This window comes from Amphiura filiformis, chromosome 6 (assembly GCF_039555335.1).
Source record: "Amphiura filiformis chromosome 6, Afil_fr2py, whole genome shotgun sequence".
Lineage (NCBI taxonomy): Eukaryota > Metazoa > Echinodermata > Ophiuroidea > Amphilepidida > Amphiuridae > Amphiura > Amphiura filiformis.
In genome coordinates, this window is record NC_092633.1 from 67,867,982 (window position 1) to 67,889,242 (window position 21,261).

Below are 21,261 nucleotides of genomic sequence, written 5' to 3' on the forward strand. Positions count from 1 at the left end.
TCTCATATAATTCTCTTGTATCTCTTATGCTCATACACCCAAAAACAGTTGCTTTTGAAGGCACACCCATGTCATTATCTTGCATAACCAAATTTGAAAGCATTGTTAAGTTTCAAGACAAGGTCTTCTTCTCTTGCTGGATGTTGATAGTCTTACTTACCACTGTTGTTGGTTCTGTTGATCTTCTATATCGTTTCCAACGGCAACCATACAATCCTGTCATACAAGACAAGCATACTTGCTGTCTGTAATTTTGTTGGTTTTCAAGTCTCACATGGGACACCATTTTGAATTTTCCCTCTTTCTCTCTACGCCTCCAAAATTAATAGAGCTTGTTATTTACAATGTACACTGTTATTTCTCTTTACATGTTTGAATGCAGTTATCAAAAATCTGACAAGTGATTTGCAGATGCAGCTTCATTGCATAAAATTCATGGTATTGCTTTTCCTTCTACTTATATGGCTGGAAGTTCTTGAACATGGATGACGGTTTGTGGTTAAATCCAACTATTACTTGTAACACATACAGGTGGTATCTATCCAATGTCAAACTCTATGTAGCTACTCCACATGTTTTAGCATGGTCTTGAGTAGTGATGCCTGCACCTGTAAACAAAAAGTAAACAAATGAAGAAAATAGCTGTGATCAAATTGGGGAGTAAATATTGGAAATCCAAACCATCCATGATATTTAAAAAAAATTGGAAATTTGGAAAGGATACACTAAGCCAAACAAAAATAATGTTTTGTGTCCTGTAACATGCATGCTGCAAGAAAGAGGATCAGACTAAGGTAGGAAAAAGGTTTATTTTGTGGACAAATTTTTGTATCTGTTCTAGATAACAAAAAATAATAAGCCGTGAAAAAATAAAAGCGGTCTGAATATTTTTGCTGGTATTAATATATGTAAATAGGTACATAAATCATTATCTCATATGGAAATAATAGGAACTAGAAGTTTTACTATACTTTGTAAATGGTTTATTACACTCAAGAAACAAAAGGGATGTACCGAACGTACAATTTTTTAGGGGTTACAGGAAACAAAACATTATTTTTGTTAGGCCCTATGACAGCAAGATATATCATAATTTTGTGGAGTACGAATACAAGAAATATGTGAAAATATTTATACACTGTGACTATCAACATTTGAGTGATTTTAATGACAAGAAATTTACAGCATTAATCATTTAAAATTTAAAAACCATAGACCATTTTCAATGTACAGTGTATGAAAACACATCCGCACCTTACTATTAAAAGTACTACTGGCAGGCACTTTCATCAGGATCTAAATACGCACAGATATAGAAGACGTCATTTCATTCAGTTATACTGACAGCATGACTTCTACAAGATTAATTCAGTAACATTATTAGGAAGGATAGCCTCTCTACCTAGACTAATATTGGGCTATTCCTGTTGAAATCCACACACCCCCTTTAAGGAAGACATGACCTTAAGCTCTCAAACAGGGGGTGTAGATTTCAAATGGAGTCACCCATTCAGGTAACCGCATTTGATTTTCACACTCCCTGTATGGAAGATTCAGGTCCTGTCTTACATAGAGGGTGTATGGATTTCAATTGGAATAGCGCATGTATCTCTATAGGTCATCACTGTATAAATCTCTCACATTACCAGGATTACTAAGCAAGGGAACCAAACGGTTGATGAAGTCAGGACTATAAACAGTTTCGTTTCATTGTGTTCATAGTTTTAAGTAACATTGATGTTTTATACTCTCACTTCCCTGATTAGACCAAGAAACAACATATTTAAACCCCCAAACAAAACTATTTTTATTCATAGGACTTCATCAATATTTTGGTTTGTTATCTAAGTCAATGAGTGTCTGCACATCATAAAGAACATTGAATAATTTGGATGTGTCTGATATTCTGTTTACAAACAACATCCATAAACAAATAGTTGTTGACCTTTGTTGAATGATATCCAAGTTAAATTTATTTGCATTATTTACATACCATGGTAACCTAGTAACTTGTAAGCACCCTTCCCACTCAAGTTAAGTGATGCATTTCAAATCCCTCACATGTGATGAATTCTTAACTAGACATCATCAACTCATCGGACGGATCATATAGCGACGCATTTGCAAATTGTGTATTTAGAGAAAAACAGATTTGAAATTTTTGCGAAATGTATTGTTTCTGTATTTATTTATTTATTCCAGCTAACCTCTTTATCTCCAAGAAGGCCCTGCACTTAATTACAAAATATGCAATACTTTATAAATGATATAGAATAATCAAAACAAAACTTCCATAATTACTTTCTAATACAGAAATAACCAAAATGAACTCTAAATTAGAACATACTGTTATCTAGTTGAAAGGACACCATTCCAATCTAAACATTCATAAAGTTTTAAAATGTAGATGAAAGTAAACTCACAAAAGACACAAATAAATCATTTTGTGAAACCACAATAATAGTATAGCACATCTGCATACATGTATTTCAATGCCACAAAATATTTCACCTCTTTTCTACAGCTCACTCTGTTATCCAGTTAGGTAAATTTCATAGAATAACACATTTTTAATGTTTTGACACTCTACATTTCATGCATTTATGCATTTAAACATTGCATTTAGCAATAAAATGAAATCTTCATTGTATTTTCTTTTCCCACTTTTAGCACTTCCCAAACATTCCAAAGCAGAGTTTACACATACAATTCACTTACCCAGATTGTTCAATTATCTGGCCATGAAGAGGTTGGACTGTACACAGTACCACAAAATTTTACTTTAGCCCAGTCACTGAAAAACATGTAGGACTTATATATCCTGAGCAGATTTTTACCTAGCGCTAACTTAGCACAGCTGGGTTTCGTACTGCTGATTCCATGATCATTGAAATTAAAGCAAAGTATTGCAATTTATATTTATAGAAAGCACTACTTTTGAAATATAGTGGCCATTATCCCCATTACACTTTCACAGCTCACTTCCTCAACTTGAGTCATTTAAAAACTGGATTTTCATTTCTGTAAGGATAGAAGGAAAAGCTAGTAAACAACAAGATATCATAGCTTAAGGTTGGATTATGGCGTTATAATGACTAGTATCATCGCCAGGTGGAAGTTACTATGATTGAACAACTAAATCATCACAAGTGAGGGCTTTCAAAATTGATCCAAGTATTAAACCTAGAAAAAAATATACATGTATGAATGCGAGTGCCAAATATAAGCAATTGAATTTTACTCATGGGAAGGGAAGCAGTTAATGCTAAATATTTAGCACAAAACAATTTTTAATCATGTATATTTGCAGGAAATTATTTTCTAACTTGTCCTAATGTGCGCTTGTACAAAAAGTTTTCTAGTACACTATCCGTAACCCTAAACCATGGACTAGCGAACTCTATTAATGTTTCGGACTAGTGAACCATTTGTTTTGACTAGCGCACCTTATTTTCGGACTAGACAATCTTATAAGACTAGCGCCTCCACACCCATATGTACACACATTAAATGTGTAAACACCAACATCTCTTCCAAGTTCAATTCCAGCAATTTGCCATTTTTCACAAACACAACATAACCACACTGGCAAAAAGAGACTTTATTGCTGTATCATGGCAATACAATGTATTTGAGTTTTATTTTGCTTTTCTGCAGACTGAAGCTTTTCAATGCTGAGTGAAGATTCACCATGAATTTTTTTAGAATGCATTTTTATGCTATTTTCAATCTATGTCCAAGATCCACAATTACTTTGTATGCAGAAAGATTGCATGTGTGTGTCCTACTATCTTTGATTGATGGTGTTTAATTATATACATTGTACACCCATACCCTCAATACAAGTATACATGTATGCAAAGATGCACAAACACACAATTTGTTCCAACTGTAGTGATTTCTAGTCTAAGTGACAGAGTACAAAAAATGTGACAAATCACACAAATTCCCTGCCAAAACCCCTCCATCACATACATGTATGATATTGTATGTACACCAACCCTACCTCAGTACAGTAGCTTTGGATCCATCCTAAACTCTTGTATCTATCTGCAACAAATTAGAATTCTTCACAGACACTCTTTATCTAAATGGGATTATGAGAGCTCTAAACTCGGCCTGCATCTCTGAAAACAAGCATCGTCGCCTAGAGGGACGCTTTAGAATGTCATGCTGGCATTTGGTTTTCCCCGTAGTACTTCCAATATGTTTGCTCTGTACTTAACATGCATATTTTCATGACATCAATTTTTAACTCGCTAGAGGCTTGATAAAATGTTTGCTTGGTTCAAAAATTCAACTCAACATTTCACCATCCACTTTTATAACCTTAATGATTGTATTACAATATAGGTGATCCATTTGTCTGAAGATGCAATGCAAGTATGAACATTTTGAAAATCATTTATTCATTCTGTTGTGAATGAAACACATTAATAGTAAGACTTTGCATGGGGGGAATGATGAAAATAATAGGAAGTTGCAGCCCAAGCAATCAATTACAGCAGCGTCTTATTCACTAGCTTTATTAGATGGCCATTCTACAGCATTTCACCACTCTTATAAATGCTTCTGGGCAATTATTCTGAAAGGGATTCAATAGAGGTATTTAGAATGCACTTTTATGTCATTACAATGGAGGTGACATACATGTACTTGACTTGCACATTTGCACCACATATTATTCTATGTACAATTTTTAAAGGGGAATTGAAATATCTTGCATTTAAATTAATCCAAGCTCAAGAAATGTTTATAGTTGGTTACATTTTTCCCGTATGATAAATGCTGACAACTTATAAACAAGATTTTTTTCCACAAATTCTCAATGATTTTTCAAATGACAGCCTGATATAAAAAGATGGTGTTTCACATTTGACATTTTCAATAAGCAAGAAATATCGGTGGAAAAAGACACCCACCACACACAACCACCACATCCCACACATCCCAAGCAATTATCAATTGCATGTTGTCACACAAAATGAATTGAATGAATGCCATTCTTTGTGTTGCATAAAATTTCGACACTTTGTCTTGATGAACACAGAACACCGACATTCTCACTTCAAGTTTTCATGTCAGAAATTTATGTAACTTACAAAACCGAAAATGAAAATATTTTTCCTTTTCAGTGACTGACATTGAAGACTAGAATAATAGGGTTGACAGTGATACAAGCATTACAGACTACTTCAAAATAACAATGATATCAGAAAACGAATAACAGAAATTTGTGAAACCAAATCCAAAACTTTAAAAAAATGGTTTTTGTGTTGGGGCAGCAATTCAATCATGTTCATTCAACTTTCAAGTAACCCCAGAATATAATGTTATCACTAAACAACATGCAAGTATTTGTAATATATTCATACGTAGCGGTAAACTTAAATAGGAAGCAATTTAAGACTTCTACGCTACTCAAATTTCACTCACCGGAGCGCTTTCACCGGGTCTGGCGTCTTCAGCAGATGTTATTGCTCTGAAGATTTGTTGTTGCTAGTGATGTTATTGGAACACCTCCGATGACGTCACAGATGTAGATGACGTCAAACTTGAAGATGTGGTAGTGTGACGTCAAACTTGAAGATGTGGACAATCTCCTGACCCCGGAACCAAGGGGCGATACATCTTCAAGTTTGACGTCATCTACATTACATTACATCTGTGACGTCATCAGAGGTGTTCCAAAAACATCAGTCACTAGCAACAACAAATCTTCAGAGCAATAACATCCGCTGAAAACGCCGGTTTACCCGGTGAAAGTGTTCCGGTGAGTGAAATTTAAGTAGCATAGAAGTCTTAAATTGCTTCCTATATATAACATGCAAGTATTTTTCACAGGTGACTTGATTATGAATTCATACAGAGTACAGACCTGTGTGAATTCCAATTTGGAAATGAGACACCTTTTGCTGTACTTGACCCTCAGTTCTATCAAATTGTGAATCCAATTTGAATAGCTGCCTTCCAATATTTAAATATCTAAAATAAGCACCATCTGAAGACCATCCGGGATACAATAAATTATTTAGTGTAGTGCTTGCCAGACTGAGTGTGTTTGCGTGTGTGGGGGCGGTGTGCAGGATCCCTCCCAAGTCCACAAAAGGTCAACTTTTTGCAATTTTTTCTAGTAAAAAGGTCCTAATTGGGAGCAAAATTGACAAAATCTGTATCTGTATTGTACTATATATACAACACTCCCAATGCTGGAGCCAGGCGTATAGGGTACGCTTTAGGGTACACATCAACAAAAGGTCCGCTTTTTGGTGATGGGGCATTTAAAAAATAAAATATTTGGGGGGTTTACGACCACATTTGACAAAACAAAAAAATGCATACATGTGTACTTTTCATTTGAAGTCCCGCAACCCCCAAAATAAATCATTGCATACAGGCCTGGTGCTTGCCAATCATCATTTAAGGCACATTCCATTTATTTTTGAAATGATAATTCTGGTCAGACGATTTTCAACCAGAAAGCCAAGAAAGAACCTTGATTTTGACTGTCTGCAGCTCCAAAGGACCTCCTTTTCCTTTTTTGCAGCTCCAAAAGACCCCTTTTACCAGTACGCCAACAGCTCTTAACAAGATTGGCCGATGCACATGAAACAGATTTACCTCCTACAAAATAGTCTAGGCCAATTGTTGTTTTTGGAAGTGTATGGAATGAACAATTTAGGGGTCTTTTAGAGCTGAAATGATCAAAATCAGTACCTTTCAGAGATCCATTTTGGTCAAATTTAGGGGGTCTTTCAGAGCTGCAAAATCCAAAAAGGGGGCCTTTCCGGGGGAGCATACCCATATGGTCATTTGTGGTAAGTGCCCCCCCCCAACCCTCAGACACATACCACATGATTATGAAACCCCACTTCTTATGCTTCTGTGAATCTGATCTTTTTGAATCAACTGACTCTATGAAAAACCATACAATAGCAGTTATTGAATAACATCTTTACCTTCATACTGCACTCACTAAATACAATTAATTTTGGATTCACTGACCTTTAGCATTTGGTAACTTGACAAGCACTATAAGTATAAGTTCTTTCTTGAAAATTTGCACAAAATCTTCCTTTCCTTTAGCATGTTTAGGACACACAACAATTGCAGGGACATTTAATTGCTGGTATCTCTCTCATTACTGGTCTGCTATAAATGGTGGTTCAAAACATTTTGGTCCAATTGCTCTAGGCATGTTATAAATTGATTATCATATGAGAGAAAGTGCAGTAGTACACTGATCAATATTCTTGTTTAAAGCAATCAGATATTACATGTACTGTGCATTCATAATTGCAATAACAAAGGCAGTTAATGCACTTAAAGGAGGATTTTGTGATCATAACAATCTCTTTTTATGACATTTTTCAGTAGATATCCACGAAAAAAATGTATTCCCAAAATTTCAGTTGATTCCGATCTTGCGTTTGCGAGTTATGCATGATGTGTGTTACACTGCTCCATAGGCCACTGTTGTAATTTTGTTCTGGAAAACCAGAACGAAATTCAAATTTGACTATATTTTTGCTAAACGAATTAATCTGCAAGAAATTTTTGGTACATAAATATTATGTAGCCAGAAGTTTCCAGTGGTATAAAAATCTCAACTTTTTTTGAGAAAAGTGGGGGGATGAGGCTGTGGATCACAAAATGCCCTTTTAATTGGCAAGTTTATTTAACTATTTAACAGAAGGTAACATAGTATAATTACCAAAATACATATCTGGTAATTTTTCAAATATTTGGCTCAATTGGCTTTAAAAATCAATGTTATTATTTTATTTTATCTCAAAAAATGAAAATAAAATTTACATATTTGCAAGGTTCCATTTCAGTGTTAACCATTGCATGTATGCACTAGAGCTGCCAGCATACCTCCAAACCTATCCTTTAAACCAGTGTTCTTAATTAACCGGTTAATTAAAAACGGTGGTTAATTAACCGGTTAATTAACGTTAATTAACCGGTAAGATTGGTTAATTATGATTGGACAATATATAAATCCGAGCTCGGAATTCAATATGCCATCATACTGAAGAACATTGTGCAAGTATTTAACATGAGCAGATGATGTGTGCTTGTCCACCTTTAGCTTTAAAACATTCCATTTTAAAATTTTTAAATAAAAAAATTATTTTCATATAAACTTTCACCCTGTTTAAAAGAATTCATTCATTGACGCAGCTGCACAATGTAAATGACTGTAAGTCTGTGACTCGCACACTTTTTTAATTTTATCAACTTTTTATTTATTGGTTGAAACAATCCTGGGCAAAAATGGTATAATCTGCACACTCCGATGTTGATTTTTGGGTACTTGAACAACGGGTGGGGGTGAGGGGGCGTTCTGCAATGGTCGAAGGTGTAGGGCCTACTGGGATGTGCCACAGTTCGTTGCGCAAAAAGCGCTGTGCATTTTGCCATTTTGGGTCATATCAATTTGTAAGCGCTCTTTAGCAATGTCATATTTCATTGAATTTACAACCATACATGTATGATAAAACAGGCAAAAATAGTACTTTTTGCACAAGATTTGCAATTTTGAGAATTGGCCATTATATGACATAAAATTTGAAAAATATTGCACAAGGAACACTTGAGGTTTTGACTTTTAGAACCTACATTTTGGCCACAAAATGTGCTTGGATAGGTAGTTTTCAACAGATTTACCACATTCGCCTTACTATAATAACATTGAATTGCGTTATCTGTTGACCTAATGGGAAAAGTCTTTTGATATAAAAAAATTCATCATGCATTTTGAAAAAAACCCGCAAATTATGCATTTTCGAAAACTGGCGCGCATATTTTACTCTCAAAATCGCACATTTTCCCTATGCTTATCTATGGGTAGGTTTTCAGTGGAGACCAATGCCCCTAAAAGCACCCAATTAGAGCAAATTTGGGTGCTTTTTGTGAAATATTGGTACACTGATAACAGCAAAGAGTAGGTACCGTATAGAGAAAGTCAGCATCCAAAAGTCTGTGTGGCACATCCCCATACAAAATTTTCAAAGAACCACCCCCATGGATTTGTACGTATGTACTTATGCCTCATAGACTATGATAGGCCTATAGTCTGCATAATTTATATATGGTCTATCTATGATGTGCTGCATGACACTCTAGGACTAGAGAACAAGAAGAAGAAGACTTTTAATAATTCCAGTGTAACATTGAAGTGATATTAAAATGTTAAAACCTAAAAAAGCATCAGAATCATTCAAAATTCATAATTAACCTATTTTACCACCGGTTAAATAAGATGCGGTTAATTAACCGGTAAGATTGAGGTTAATTAACCGACTAAGAACACTGCTTTAAACATCCCAACATTTACTGGCCTGTCAGCATACAGCACTGGATAGACATGTTTTGTAAGGTTTCATTTTTTCAACTTTCATCGGCCCACAAAATGTGTTATAGAGGTACCGTATCCTTGTTCTATAAGTTGCATATCTTATCAGCGACTGCTATACCTTATTTAGGACTTTCAAAAGAAGTACCTGCATGTGCAACCATGACTGCTTCAAAATAGCCCGCAAAAGTCATGAAGGTAACTCAGAGGTCGTGCATTGAATTGGTTTGAATGAGGAATACTACGGGAATCAGCGCCTTTTGTTAGAAGTCACGCATGAGTAAAGTGGATAACTTCTATTTATAAACGCAATGCTTACATCATCACTTTATGTGACACGCTCTGACAAATCCAGGAACAAGTCACATTTTTGACATTTCATAATTTGAATAAAAATGTAAGCACAGGACAATAAGCTTTAAAAATGATACCAAAATTATTTTGTAAATGATACCTTTGTATTTTTGGTCAATTGCTAATCTGAGTAATGGGCTAATTAGTTTTCTGCTTTACACAGGATTGAATAGGGATTATCATATTAGAATGTAAGCGATTATCATAGTTCAACTGTCAATTATTGATTAAATAAACCTCTTTTTAATAAGTACTTTCAAAGATTTGAAAGTCCACTTGGTCCCAAGGTCAAATACCATGAAATTAAGAATTCCAAAATTTCATTTTTTTTATGGGAATGTCATCTTTAACAGCCTTTAACTCAAAAACATGGCTGGCAACTTGTTCCAGGTTTTGATGGAGCTGGTCACATACCCGGGGCCACACATGTATAAAAGTTGTAAGCATCCGCGTGAATTGACATTCAAAAATGACCCTGCGAGGATGTCGAAAAAAACTAGCCCTAGGATTTTACTCAAATAAAAACGCCCTAAGCGAGGAATTGGTTTGAAATTTTCCCCTAATTACCCGAAGCGAGGAACTGGCTTGAAATTTGCCCCTAAACAAGGAGATATATTGCGTGTGTCGGTATGAGTGCCATTCAGTGATGAATGATGATCGGCTGTTCAAGGCGCTGTTGAAGTTGGCTCCAAATTTTTTTTAATCTGGTGTGTAAAATGGCTCGGAAACCAATCTTTCGTGCCGAATAACTTGATAAATATGTCACCACTAATGGCCATTAATTGGGTAATTTAAAAAAAAACTACCCAAAACGAGGATCGTTCTTTAAAACACCCATTTTTCCAAAACCAACCTAAATCTGTGTTTTCTTTTACGCGGTTGCTTACAAGTATAATTCTGAGTGCCTCCCCCTCCCGGGGTCACATGTACCTTTAAGGTTAGCCGAGAGTTTTTCATGCGCTTGATTCCAGAGGGGCGCAAGTTCATAACAGAAACAGTCATGCAGCAAATGAACAAGCGTACCGGGACGTAGGCCTACTTACAATAGAATATCGATCCACGATCAAGACATGAAACTTGGCTTAGCTCGTGCCCGGAGCTCGTGAGTCGGGGGTCATGAGGGCGGCATGCGGGTCGGATACCGGGGGGCACAAGCCGTTTCGGCAATTTTCATAAGGATTTTATAAATTTTAAAATTGATTGGGGCACTTTTCAAGCTACGCCCTGGAAAATGTGTTGATTTTGAATTTATAGCCTTGATATCTTTGATGAAATAAATCAATGAGCCTGCTATTCCACTGATTACAATGTAATAGGGTACAACAATAACATCAACAACAATATCAAAAAGCAATTATTTGCAAATCGAATTTGGAAAGAATATTCAACAAGACAGACTTAGCAGGCCTACAAATTTCTGAATTTATATATAAAGTGAAAAATCACGATTCACTGCAGTCAGCGAATCAATCAAATAAAACTAAAAAGAAAGGAGCAAGAAAGAATAAAGAAATAGTGAAAAGAGAAAGAGAAAAAAAAGAACGAAAAAGAAAGAAAGAAAGAAAGAAAGAAAGAAAGAAAAAAGAAAGAAAAGAGGAAAGGAAGGAAGTATAAATGAGAAAAGAGAAAAAAAGAAAGAAAATTGAGCCACACGGAGGGGGGGGGGGGACTCGAACCCACAAAAAATGTTTCATAAAAGATTCCCAGTCCAGCGCTCTATCCACTCGGCTATACATCAGCTTACGCAATTGCTTGTTCTCGAAGCGGAAATATAACTATAATTTGATGCAATTACGTGATTACAATCGCGTCCAAACAATGGCTCTTAGAATAAACATGCATGTCGGCGCTGAAATTTTGAACGAACTGACGGAGGAAAACCTCGTTTTTTGGAATACTAGCTTCAATTTGCAGTGAAAATCAAATGGGATAGTAATTGGCAGAATGTTGAGAAATAATGTAGGTATTCAGATATCTAAATTAAATTCCCGTAATCAAGATATCGATAATTTCACAAAACAGTTTTTCCGAGGCAAGATTCTCGAAAATGTTCCCCCAAAACGGACTTTTAAAATTTAATCGGTACTGTATTTGGTTCTTCCCCATGGCAACATTATTTCTTTAATCGATTTGTAGTACAATACATAAAAGAAGAACACAATCACTCGGCGTGGTTTTATACGGAGCGCACATTTGAAAAAAAGCGTCATGGAGCGTGTTTTTGATCTTGTGAGCATGGTGCGTAAAAACGGCTTTAAGCGAAGGATTTTCCAATTTATTCTAAAATTTGTATATAACACACAAGAAAAATGTTAAGCTACATGCAATGCACCAACATTTCACTTGCTGCGATATTTGATTACTGAGAAAACTCTGTTTTAGAGAACAACTTTATCGTCTTTTATCGCTTTTTATACGTTTCTTCGTGTAACCTTAAGGCTTCCATACCATGATACGCTGCAGGGGTAACGCTAGAACAAATCACTCCAGAGTCTGCAGGGACAAGTAAGGGGTCCCTAGTAGAGTTTGGTAGGTCCAGAGTTGCACAAATGGAGCATAAATATTATGTGTGCGGTAGCGCAAGATTGAAAAACTGGGGGTCTGCAGGGACCCCTGAACTTACAGAAAATTTTAAAATAGGGGGTCCAAACTGTATTTTGGTGAGTCCGGGACCCCAAAATGCAGCCTAGCGCTACCCTTGATACACTGTAGATGGAATTTCATTTGATTGTTCCTTTTCTTGTAAAAACAATCATTTCAGGTGCACTTTCTGTGCAAATTTGCTGCTGTCGCACTCCCAACTGGACGTCACTTTATTCATATTAATGGCGAAGAAGAGTGCCCCATGTTAACAAAGTGAACCTAAATTTGAAAAAGTTGGGAATAAACTTATTATACCATTTTCAAGACCCATATGGAGACGTCCATATATCTGCACAGTGCACAATACATATTGGACTACATTAGCGACTATGTTATCAGCGTTATTTTAGTGATTTAGAAAAATCAGAGTTGTAAGTTGTTGGCTAGCTGTAATTGTGCACAAAAAGCTTAAATGCGAAACAAATCTAAATATGGCACCCAGTAACTCAGTATCCAATAATGTCAAAATGATAAATGAAGATATCGAATTACAGTTACTGGAACTCATATTCCCGCACGACATTAAGTGTGTGCATATCACAGATTATTTTATTGAAGACAAGAAATTCTAGCATTGCTTGAATTATACAATTATATTGTCAAACATATGAAATATATAAAGAAAATAATTTATATTTTGAGGTAGCATATTTAATTTTATTGAAATTATTGGGTTTTTTTAATATGTTTCAGATATAATTTTAATCATTGCAAATATTGTTTCTTTTTTATCCCATTGAACATTATGAGAAATACGCAATTTTGCCAAATTTGTGTGCGTTTTTGCGAGTAACAATTGATGGCGTTTTTCACACGTAAATCCTAACCACGTATGGTGTACGCGAAATCGCACAAGAGACCTGCTGCAAAATCCCACTGACATCAATGCCACATGTACAATCACAGATCATCATTCATTCATTCATTCATTCATTCATTTATGGTTTATTAACACAATGCATTGTAGCCCGCAGGCTAAATTACAGCAAAGTTTACATTAAAAGACATATATAATATACACAATAGAGAATTATGACAAAATGCAAGTGAACAACAAAATAAATAAACAAAATATTGCAGCAAACCCTATAGCACAAACCATACGAAAGCAAAACAAGTTAATAATCCACCCCAAGAAATCCAACCCAGACTACTCACAAGCACACAACATTTGCACAGCACAATCCACTTACAGCACTCTGGAAGGGCACATAACCACTCACAACAGTTGCTCACACACACCACTCTGCATGACACTAGAGTCACATCCTGAATTATAACACAATCAGAGTCCTCACACCAACAAAACTCACATATCAAAGTCTATTCTCCCACCCCACTCCCTATACTTTCAATACAACAATACAATAAGATAATATCAAGAATTTGAAAAACTAAACACATCAATATAAAAACAGTTAGCCAGCATCATTAATTATTGGAAACAATTGGTGGCACTGTTTCTCACGCGTAAATCTTAATCGCTCACAGTGTATACATGCGAACAAGAGCCCAACATGCACAAGATTCTTACGCACATGCAACTACTACGCAACTGCATTTGCGTCACTAACTGGAATAATAAAACAATCAACTTGCATACAATAAGCTACCAATAAACAAATGCATTGTCAGACAAAACAGGGATGCATTGTGGGATATTGTACAGTTTTTATTTTTCTCCATCAGCATTCATACACCTTTTGCTAGTACTGTGTACGAAAATGCCCAGAATTTATGAAATCGTTAACTTGTTGTATGGATATTGTTAAATTGTCATAATCATATCTCAAGAACCGAATGATGAGATATCAACTTCATTCAAAAAGTATAAATTTTTCTTCTTTTGATGTCACTGTGTGTTCAAATAAACTACTATTCTATTCCCCCTGAGGTCTGAACCATTTCAACATTGAATGTAGTGTATATATACCTACCTACTGGATATGCTGGAGATATACATTTAAGGATATTGGATGATATAAACTCAACCAATAAAGTATCAAAACGATTATAGATGGTCAGATATATCGGACCATGAAATATATAGCAAAAACTTATTTAATGTATATAAAGCGCAGCTTTCTCCTGCGTATTTTGATACCTCTTTTGTTGCTCTACGATATCATTTGGTCGAGTTATGGGCGCTTGAGTGGCTTCAGGTCGGATTTTGAAAGTTGCACTTAGCTCCTATTCAAGCCAAATGCGTTCGTCGTGTACACACACACACACACAAAATCAAGACAAAGATGTGCTCTGTTTACTTAACCATGAACTTTACTCTATTTTACTCCTTCGACTTCCAACTTCAATACTTGCTACCCTTTACTTATCTCTGACTTATCTCATGAACTCTTTCTGCTGACATCTCAATACTTGGTGTGCCCACCATCACACACACTCATTTGAATTTGGCGGACAAAGGCAATGGTCATTTATTGGTTACAGTACAACGCATTTGGCTTGAATAGGAGCTAAGTGCAACTTTTAAAATCTGACTTGAAGCCACTCAGGCGCCCATAACTCGACTAAATGATATCGTAGAGCAACAAAAGAGGTATCAAAATGCGCAGGAGAAAGTTGCGCTTTATATACATTATATAAGTTTTTGCTATATATTTCAGTTCCCGATATATCTGACCATCTATAATCGTTTCGATACTTTCTGGGTTGAGTTTATATTGCAAGAAAATCAGTACAATTACCAAATAGGGTGCAACTTGAGCAATCCTCGTTTACGGAGTTTAGGGTTTATAGTTGGCAGTCTTGTAATAAGACTAGAAGAGTTGTACCCTATGGCTATGCCTATTCGGCAATCGCTCCAGAAAATCGCTCCAGAAAATCTACTCGCCAGAAACATGAAGAGCCCGCAAAATCATTCCAGTCCATGCGAATGTAATATTTTATTGAAAACATATTAGATGAGTTGACTTCTGACGTCAATGCCTGGCAGAGCAGAGTATGTGCACGAGCCATGCATCATCACAATTTCCATTGTTTTTTCCCTGGCAGTATGCGCGGCTTTTGCGTGCGCATCATATTTTGTTCAGGGCTAGTGTTTTTAAAACTCCCGCCACATCACAATAAGGCTATTGAACAGTGTAGTGGTTGCACAGGGCGGGGTCGAGGTTCACTCATGCATATCAATATACATGTACCAATCCCTGGCCTTGCCTTTGTTGATAAACATTGAGGTCAACTCATCTATAATCCAGGCTAGTCCTTAAATGTCATGTATGTATCTAGGTAAATTAAGCAATTCTTGGCCAAGCTAGAACATACATACCGGTACTTGCATCCTGCAGTGTCCATCCTGTCCATGTACGTAGCACCAGCGTGAAGTCCGCAGTCCGCAATGTTAGACGATGTGATGTTGGACTTTCATAGGATTGCACAGCGATTAAATGTGGCAAAATTTGACCTTTCTAGACAAGTTGACAAAACTTTGTGTGCGTAATGTGATAAAAGACAGTCTTAAGTAAGTATATGTGCATCGCTTTTGGTGTTTTGATGTTTTGGGAGACTGTGAGGGATCCCAATTAAAATATGACGGAGCCTATTCTTGACTGTGTAATATTCCTTCAGCACGCTGCCGTATGGTAACAGTCTTATACGATGGACAGATAGTATCAGTTGAGTTTGTGAATGAGGACATCGTATAAGTTCCTTGTACTAAACTACTGCACTGAAAATTCAGCAACTCAAGGCAAGTAGTTATTGATTTATTGATCAAATATTGGTTTTCCCTCATTTTTGACTGTAACTCCACAACTGTCGTCTGTGCTGAAATAAAATTTCCAGTGCAGTAGTTGTAGTCCTTGCCCCTATAATATACATATCGTACTTATCACCAATACGCTATAATTTTTGAGAAAAAATGCAAAAATAGGAACAAAATTGGCCAGGGGTACGTTACGGTGTAGTACCTGGCATACCTACTATAACTATGTGCGTGCGTGAGCGACTGAGCGTTTATCGCGCACGTGGAACCACTAGCGTTCCGAGTCATGGAGTGTTCGAACTTGGCCAAGAATTACCTAATTCATGAATTAACCTTTATTACTGTTTTATTACGTATTTCTTGGCCAACCTGGAACACTTCTATTGCGTCCATGTAGCGTACTAAGCGTATATACACTGTACTGCGCGCAGTGACCTCGATCATTGATGACCTTAACCCTGCCGTTATGTGATTGGTTAGTTGACAGAGGTCATCACGTACATCGCCGTACTTTAAAATACAGGCCGATATACGGCTGGCGTACAGTACAGAGACATGTGGAAGATGTAAATAATTTTACCGCGATTGGCGAAATTTAATGGATCATTTACAAGATTTGCACCAATTCATGGATCATATTATATGTTTCTGCTTCTATGAGCACTCGATGATGATTGGGATTACTATCATAACGTGTATGTGCTATGATATGCTGTAAAATCCGAGAAAACGAAGCAATTGACCGGAGCTGAGTGCGTGAGCTAGCTCAAGAATGCAGTTCAAACATGCCTCGTCGAGTTGATTTTTTGTTTGTTGTTTACTTCGTGACTTGCAAGTGTCACTCGGCGTATTTACTTGCAAGTCACAAAGTAAACAACAAACTGATTTGATAAACCTTGGATCGATTGCATATTGTGTATTTGTGAGCAGCTCAACTTGCACTTGCAGTGCAGAAGAAATGACTGCTTTTTGCAGGTAGGATTATTTATGCGACACGCACTCGACTGGTTAGCAGGTCAAGGATTTGCACTATTCAAAATCAATGAAGTAAATCATGAAAAACATTGTGTACAAGCGCACTACCCTATGATGATCATGTGCATGCATGTTGAATTTCATGTAATTGTAAGGACAATTTGTAAATTATAATCTGACTTACCTGTTTACACTTCACTCAAACTCCAAGCGGGGAACTCTGGTGCACTGGCATAGGCATCGTCATCTTCAGAGTCCGAGTCAGACTCTTCGCTGCTGCTATCGTCGACTTCAATTTGGAATCTGAAGCTGTTCAATTGGTCCTCCGGTAGTGTTGTGTCAATTCTGACTTCATTATTGTACATTTCTTCTTCAAGTTTGATGACATGCTGCTCAGCTTTAGCCCAATTTTCAGGCGTTACATTTGCTAGTGCATTTTCAAGGTGCTTTTTAACGTCTACCATCTTGAAGCGTTGAGTTTTTTGTTGCAACGTCACCTTTGACTTGCCCCCAAATCAGTTCGATAGGATTCAACTCACAATGGTAAGGGGCAGTCGCAGAATATAGTGACCATGGGATCTTGCCAATTAAAGTCAATTACCATCTTCGTACACCTTGGTTTGTGCATCTGAATAAGTGCATAAAGCTGCACCTTGATCATGGTTGGACACCAATCTACATTTTGAGCTGTTAGCCACTCTTGCATTTCGGCTTTCTTTGTGTTCATCGTCGGTATTCGTTCCTCCTGAACTGAATGATAAGGTGCATTGTCCATGACGATGACAGTGTGTTGGGGTATATTTGGCAGAAATTGATGGGTAAACCATTCCAGAAAAACGTTGCCATTCATTTCATCGTGGTAATCACTAGATCCCGTCTTGGATTGAAATGAAAGGAGAGCATCTTCAACAAATCCTTCTTTTGACCCAGCGTGCAAAATAATTAACCTGCTTCCCTTTCCGGTTGGAATAAGAAATCCTCCTGATCCAGCAATTACCCAGCATTTGGACTTTGTATGATTCTGGTGAAGGAATGTTTAAAGTCTAAATACACGACAGGGCAGTTGGTAAGCTGTCTAATTTGTTTCATTTTACTCAGGTAGTCGTGTCTTTTGGCAACAATGTCTGGCCTTTCTTTAACAAGTCTTTCCGGCCTCTTGCTATATTTGTAGCCCATGTCTTTTAAAATTGTTCTTAGTGATGACTTGCTACCTTGGAAGTTGATTGCAATCTTGACCTCATCATATATTGAGTTAATTGTTGGCCACTTCTTCTCTATGTACATATTGCTAATTAGCCGCCTGATAACACCTCGATCAAAATCATCTACGCTGTCGACTATCCGCTTCCTTTTGGGTCCTCTTTTCAATGGAGATTTAGGTCCATGTTTTCTAATCTTGTAGAGGGTTGACCTAGATTTAATCCCGGTTGCTTCCATAGTGTTCTGGATAGCACTCTTATCTTCGAAGTCCAAAGCTTAGCTGCTCCGTTTCCTTTGTTAAGAAATAATCCCATACATTGGATATGATTTGCTGTGCTTGCTTGCACAGTGATGCACTTGTGCCGACTGACATTTTTGGGTTGATTAATCCAAGATAAATCCTTTATTAAATGACTGAATGGCTGTAAATAAAAGATGACACCATCCGTAACCAGGGGCAGTCAATGTGAATTAAATAGGGTTTTTTCATAAGGCATGGGGCAGTAGGGGGTCTGTTCCAGTGGGGTCTTTAAATTTAATAAATTTCATGGGGGCAAGGTGAACTTGACTCATTGTGATGATTGAAAATGTGACAACAACAAAATATTAAGGGAAATTCCATGTGTTTGGGGTCTGGGGTTTCATTTGAGGGGGTCAGAGTCATTTGATTGCCTGAATATGGGGGAATTGAACCCTCCCACCCCATTAAACCAAAGTGGTTTGACCTTGACCTTGATACCACATTTTTTTCAATTTGTTCAAATATACTGGTCAAAAAAGGAAAACACACAGAAAAATATGATACAAACGCAAAGTATGTTTTATTACATTTTAATACACTAGTTATTTACTAAACCATGTCTTTGTATGTTTAAAATGGTCGTTACGTCATCGTTTGGGCAGCAGGCGGCGTCTGTTTATTTGTTTATATTTTTGACGGCATGCTGCAACTTTTTCTGGTGAATGAAATGCATTGCTTATCGAAGCTGCGCAACGCGAGGCACATGACATTTGCTAGCCTGAGTCTCGGTCCCGCTCTCGAAACTAGAAAAAAAAAAAAAAAAAAATATCCATGCGTATCTGTGAAATAGGTAGTGAACTTAATCTAACCGTGCATGCACAGATTTAATGTACATGCACACGATCGAGGTCAAATTCGCTTGTCGATAGCGATGTACGCTCGCGTGTTTTCGTGAAGCTACAAGCGTTGCTCAATGTTCCACCATGGCCAAGAAATACGTAATAAAATTATAGTTCTGGAGTTATTTACATTGTAAATGTAATATTTAGACTTAGTACCGGTATAGTAAGCTTAAAATTGTAAACATAGAACATGAAAAAATGTGAAACTTATAAAGTTACAAGGACGTCACTAGGTGTGGCAAGAATATCTAGAGTCATTCAAAACATAATAAAAAAAGGTATCATACCTGTAATTCCTCAATGAAGGTTCTCCGAAAGATCAGTTACCAGAATTCATGAAGACATAAATTCAGCAAGAAAGGTGACCTTTTCTTCCTTGACTTTCACGACGAAAACTTAGTGCTGGGCGCACACGTCACCTGGTATCGAATTTCAATATATCAAATTGAATGGTGCTGCGCGGTACTAGATATTGTGATATTATTTCCTGGTCCCTGACGCCATGCCAGGCCTGCGCCATGCAGTAAAATGACTGTACCCCCTCTATATCATTATCTCGTTCATAAAGGAACGTGAATTTATCCATAGGGTCTAGTTATGATTTATCAGTGATGGCAGATATTAAATTAAGCACATTGTCCAGAGATATCCAGAGAGACAAAAAGCATCGGAGACTGTGAGTAACAACTGTGTCTTAAAATGAAAAGAATATAACAGAGCTAAAAAAAACGGGGAATCCCCAAGAATGGGACAAATTTCTGGATCTCTAGAAAGAAGTCAAGACTGAGCGCAGAGCTGAACAAAGCAAGGACTTTTGTATCAGACCAACTCAAAAAGACTTGAAAGAGAATCCAAAATCTTTCTGGTCTCACATTACAAAGATCAGAAAAGACAATGCTGGAGTTGCAGACTTAATTTTATAAGGCTGTCATCAGCGTAGTAGACTATGCCATAGTCGAATTTTATTAAAAATATGTTATTAATAGTCATGATGAATCCATTTCGTTGAACTCAAAATTATACTGATGTTTATTAAAATTAAAGTATTCAATAGTAAAATGGTCATAAAGAATTAAGAATATCAGATGATTAGTGACAATAAAAGTAATTGAATGCAACATTATCTTGCATAATTATAATGGCTCACTTTAATACTGAACAATTCTGATTTTGGAATCTACCAGTTTATTGATAGCGAACCACGATCCCACTTGGAAAGCTAACAAACAGAGGGAGTGCGGTGACTGAAAAGATCAGATACAGATGTGAAAATCTATCAGTTGCACACAAATCTTCTTTAAATGTAATAGCCAGAGTATGCAAAATGGGCAAGTGGACTACGGAGAAGTCTATCAGCGCAGTGGCGTATACAAAGGGGGGGGCAGGGGGCACAGGCACCCCCAATTTTGTTGGTCATTCGCGGGATTTGGTCCGTCACTTTTGACGCTAAAACCCTGGACCCCACCCCGCAAGCCGCTCGCAGTGCCCGCACCTATACCAGACTCCATTCGGGGAACTGAACAACCAGCTGCCCCCCCCCCCCCCCCCCAGTGGCGTAACTAGGGTTGGTAGCGCCTGGGGCAAGAAACAAAATTGGCGCCCCTACCCACCCCCTCCCCCCAGAGAATTTTCAATTCTTGAAACATTTTGGACAAATAAGGCCTACCACTATTGATGGTACTGGGTGGGCAGCGGTAATTATTTGGCACTCAGGCGTTTGAATTTTCGGAAATGTAGACCTGTTTTTGCGTAGAACTCGTCTTTGATGTAAAAAAGTGTATAAAGTAATGAACAAAAAAAATATTCTTTCAACACTTAAAGTGTAGATTGGTTGCAGGAAATTATAATACTATTATCTATTTGT

The 21,261-nt window shown here is 36.9% G+C and overlaps 1 protein-coding gene across 3 annotated transcripts in view; it reads right to left on the reverse strand.

The window, feature by feature from the left end:
- Positions 1-19,792, reverse strand: part of LOC140155899 (glycerophosphodiester phosphodiesterase domain-containing protein 5-like) — a 62,777-nt gene extending 42,985 nt beyond the window's left edge. For 2 of the 3 annotated variants that reach the window (XM_072178906.1, XM_072178904.1), the window contains exons 1-2: positions 19,685-19,792; positions 161-608 (exon numbers count right to left, since the gene is read on the reverse strand). In XM_072178906.1, the coding sequence (XP_072035007.1) occupies positions 161-286 (126 nt within the window). In that variant the 5' untranslated portion in view covers positions 287-608; positions 19,685-19,792. Of the gene's footprint in view, positions 1-160; positions 609-4,006; positions 4,130-19,684 lie in introns of those variants that run through there. The other variant, XM_072178905.1, reaches the window with a different exon arrangement.
- Between the last annotated feature and the right edge of the window lie 1,469 nt (positions 19,793-21,261).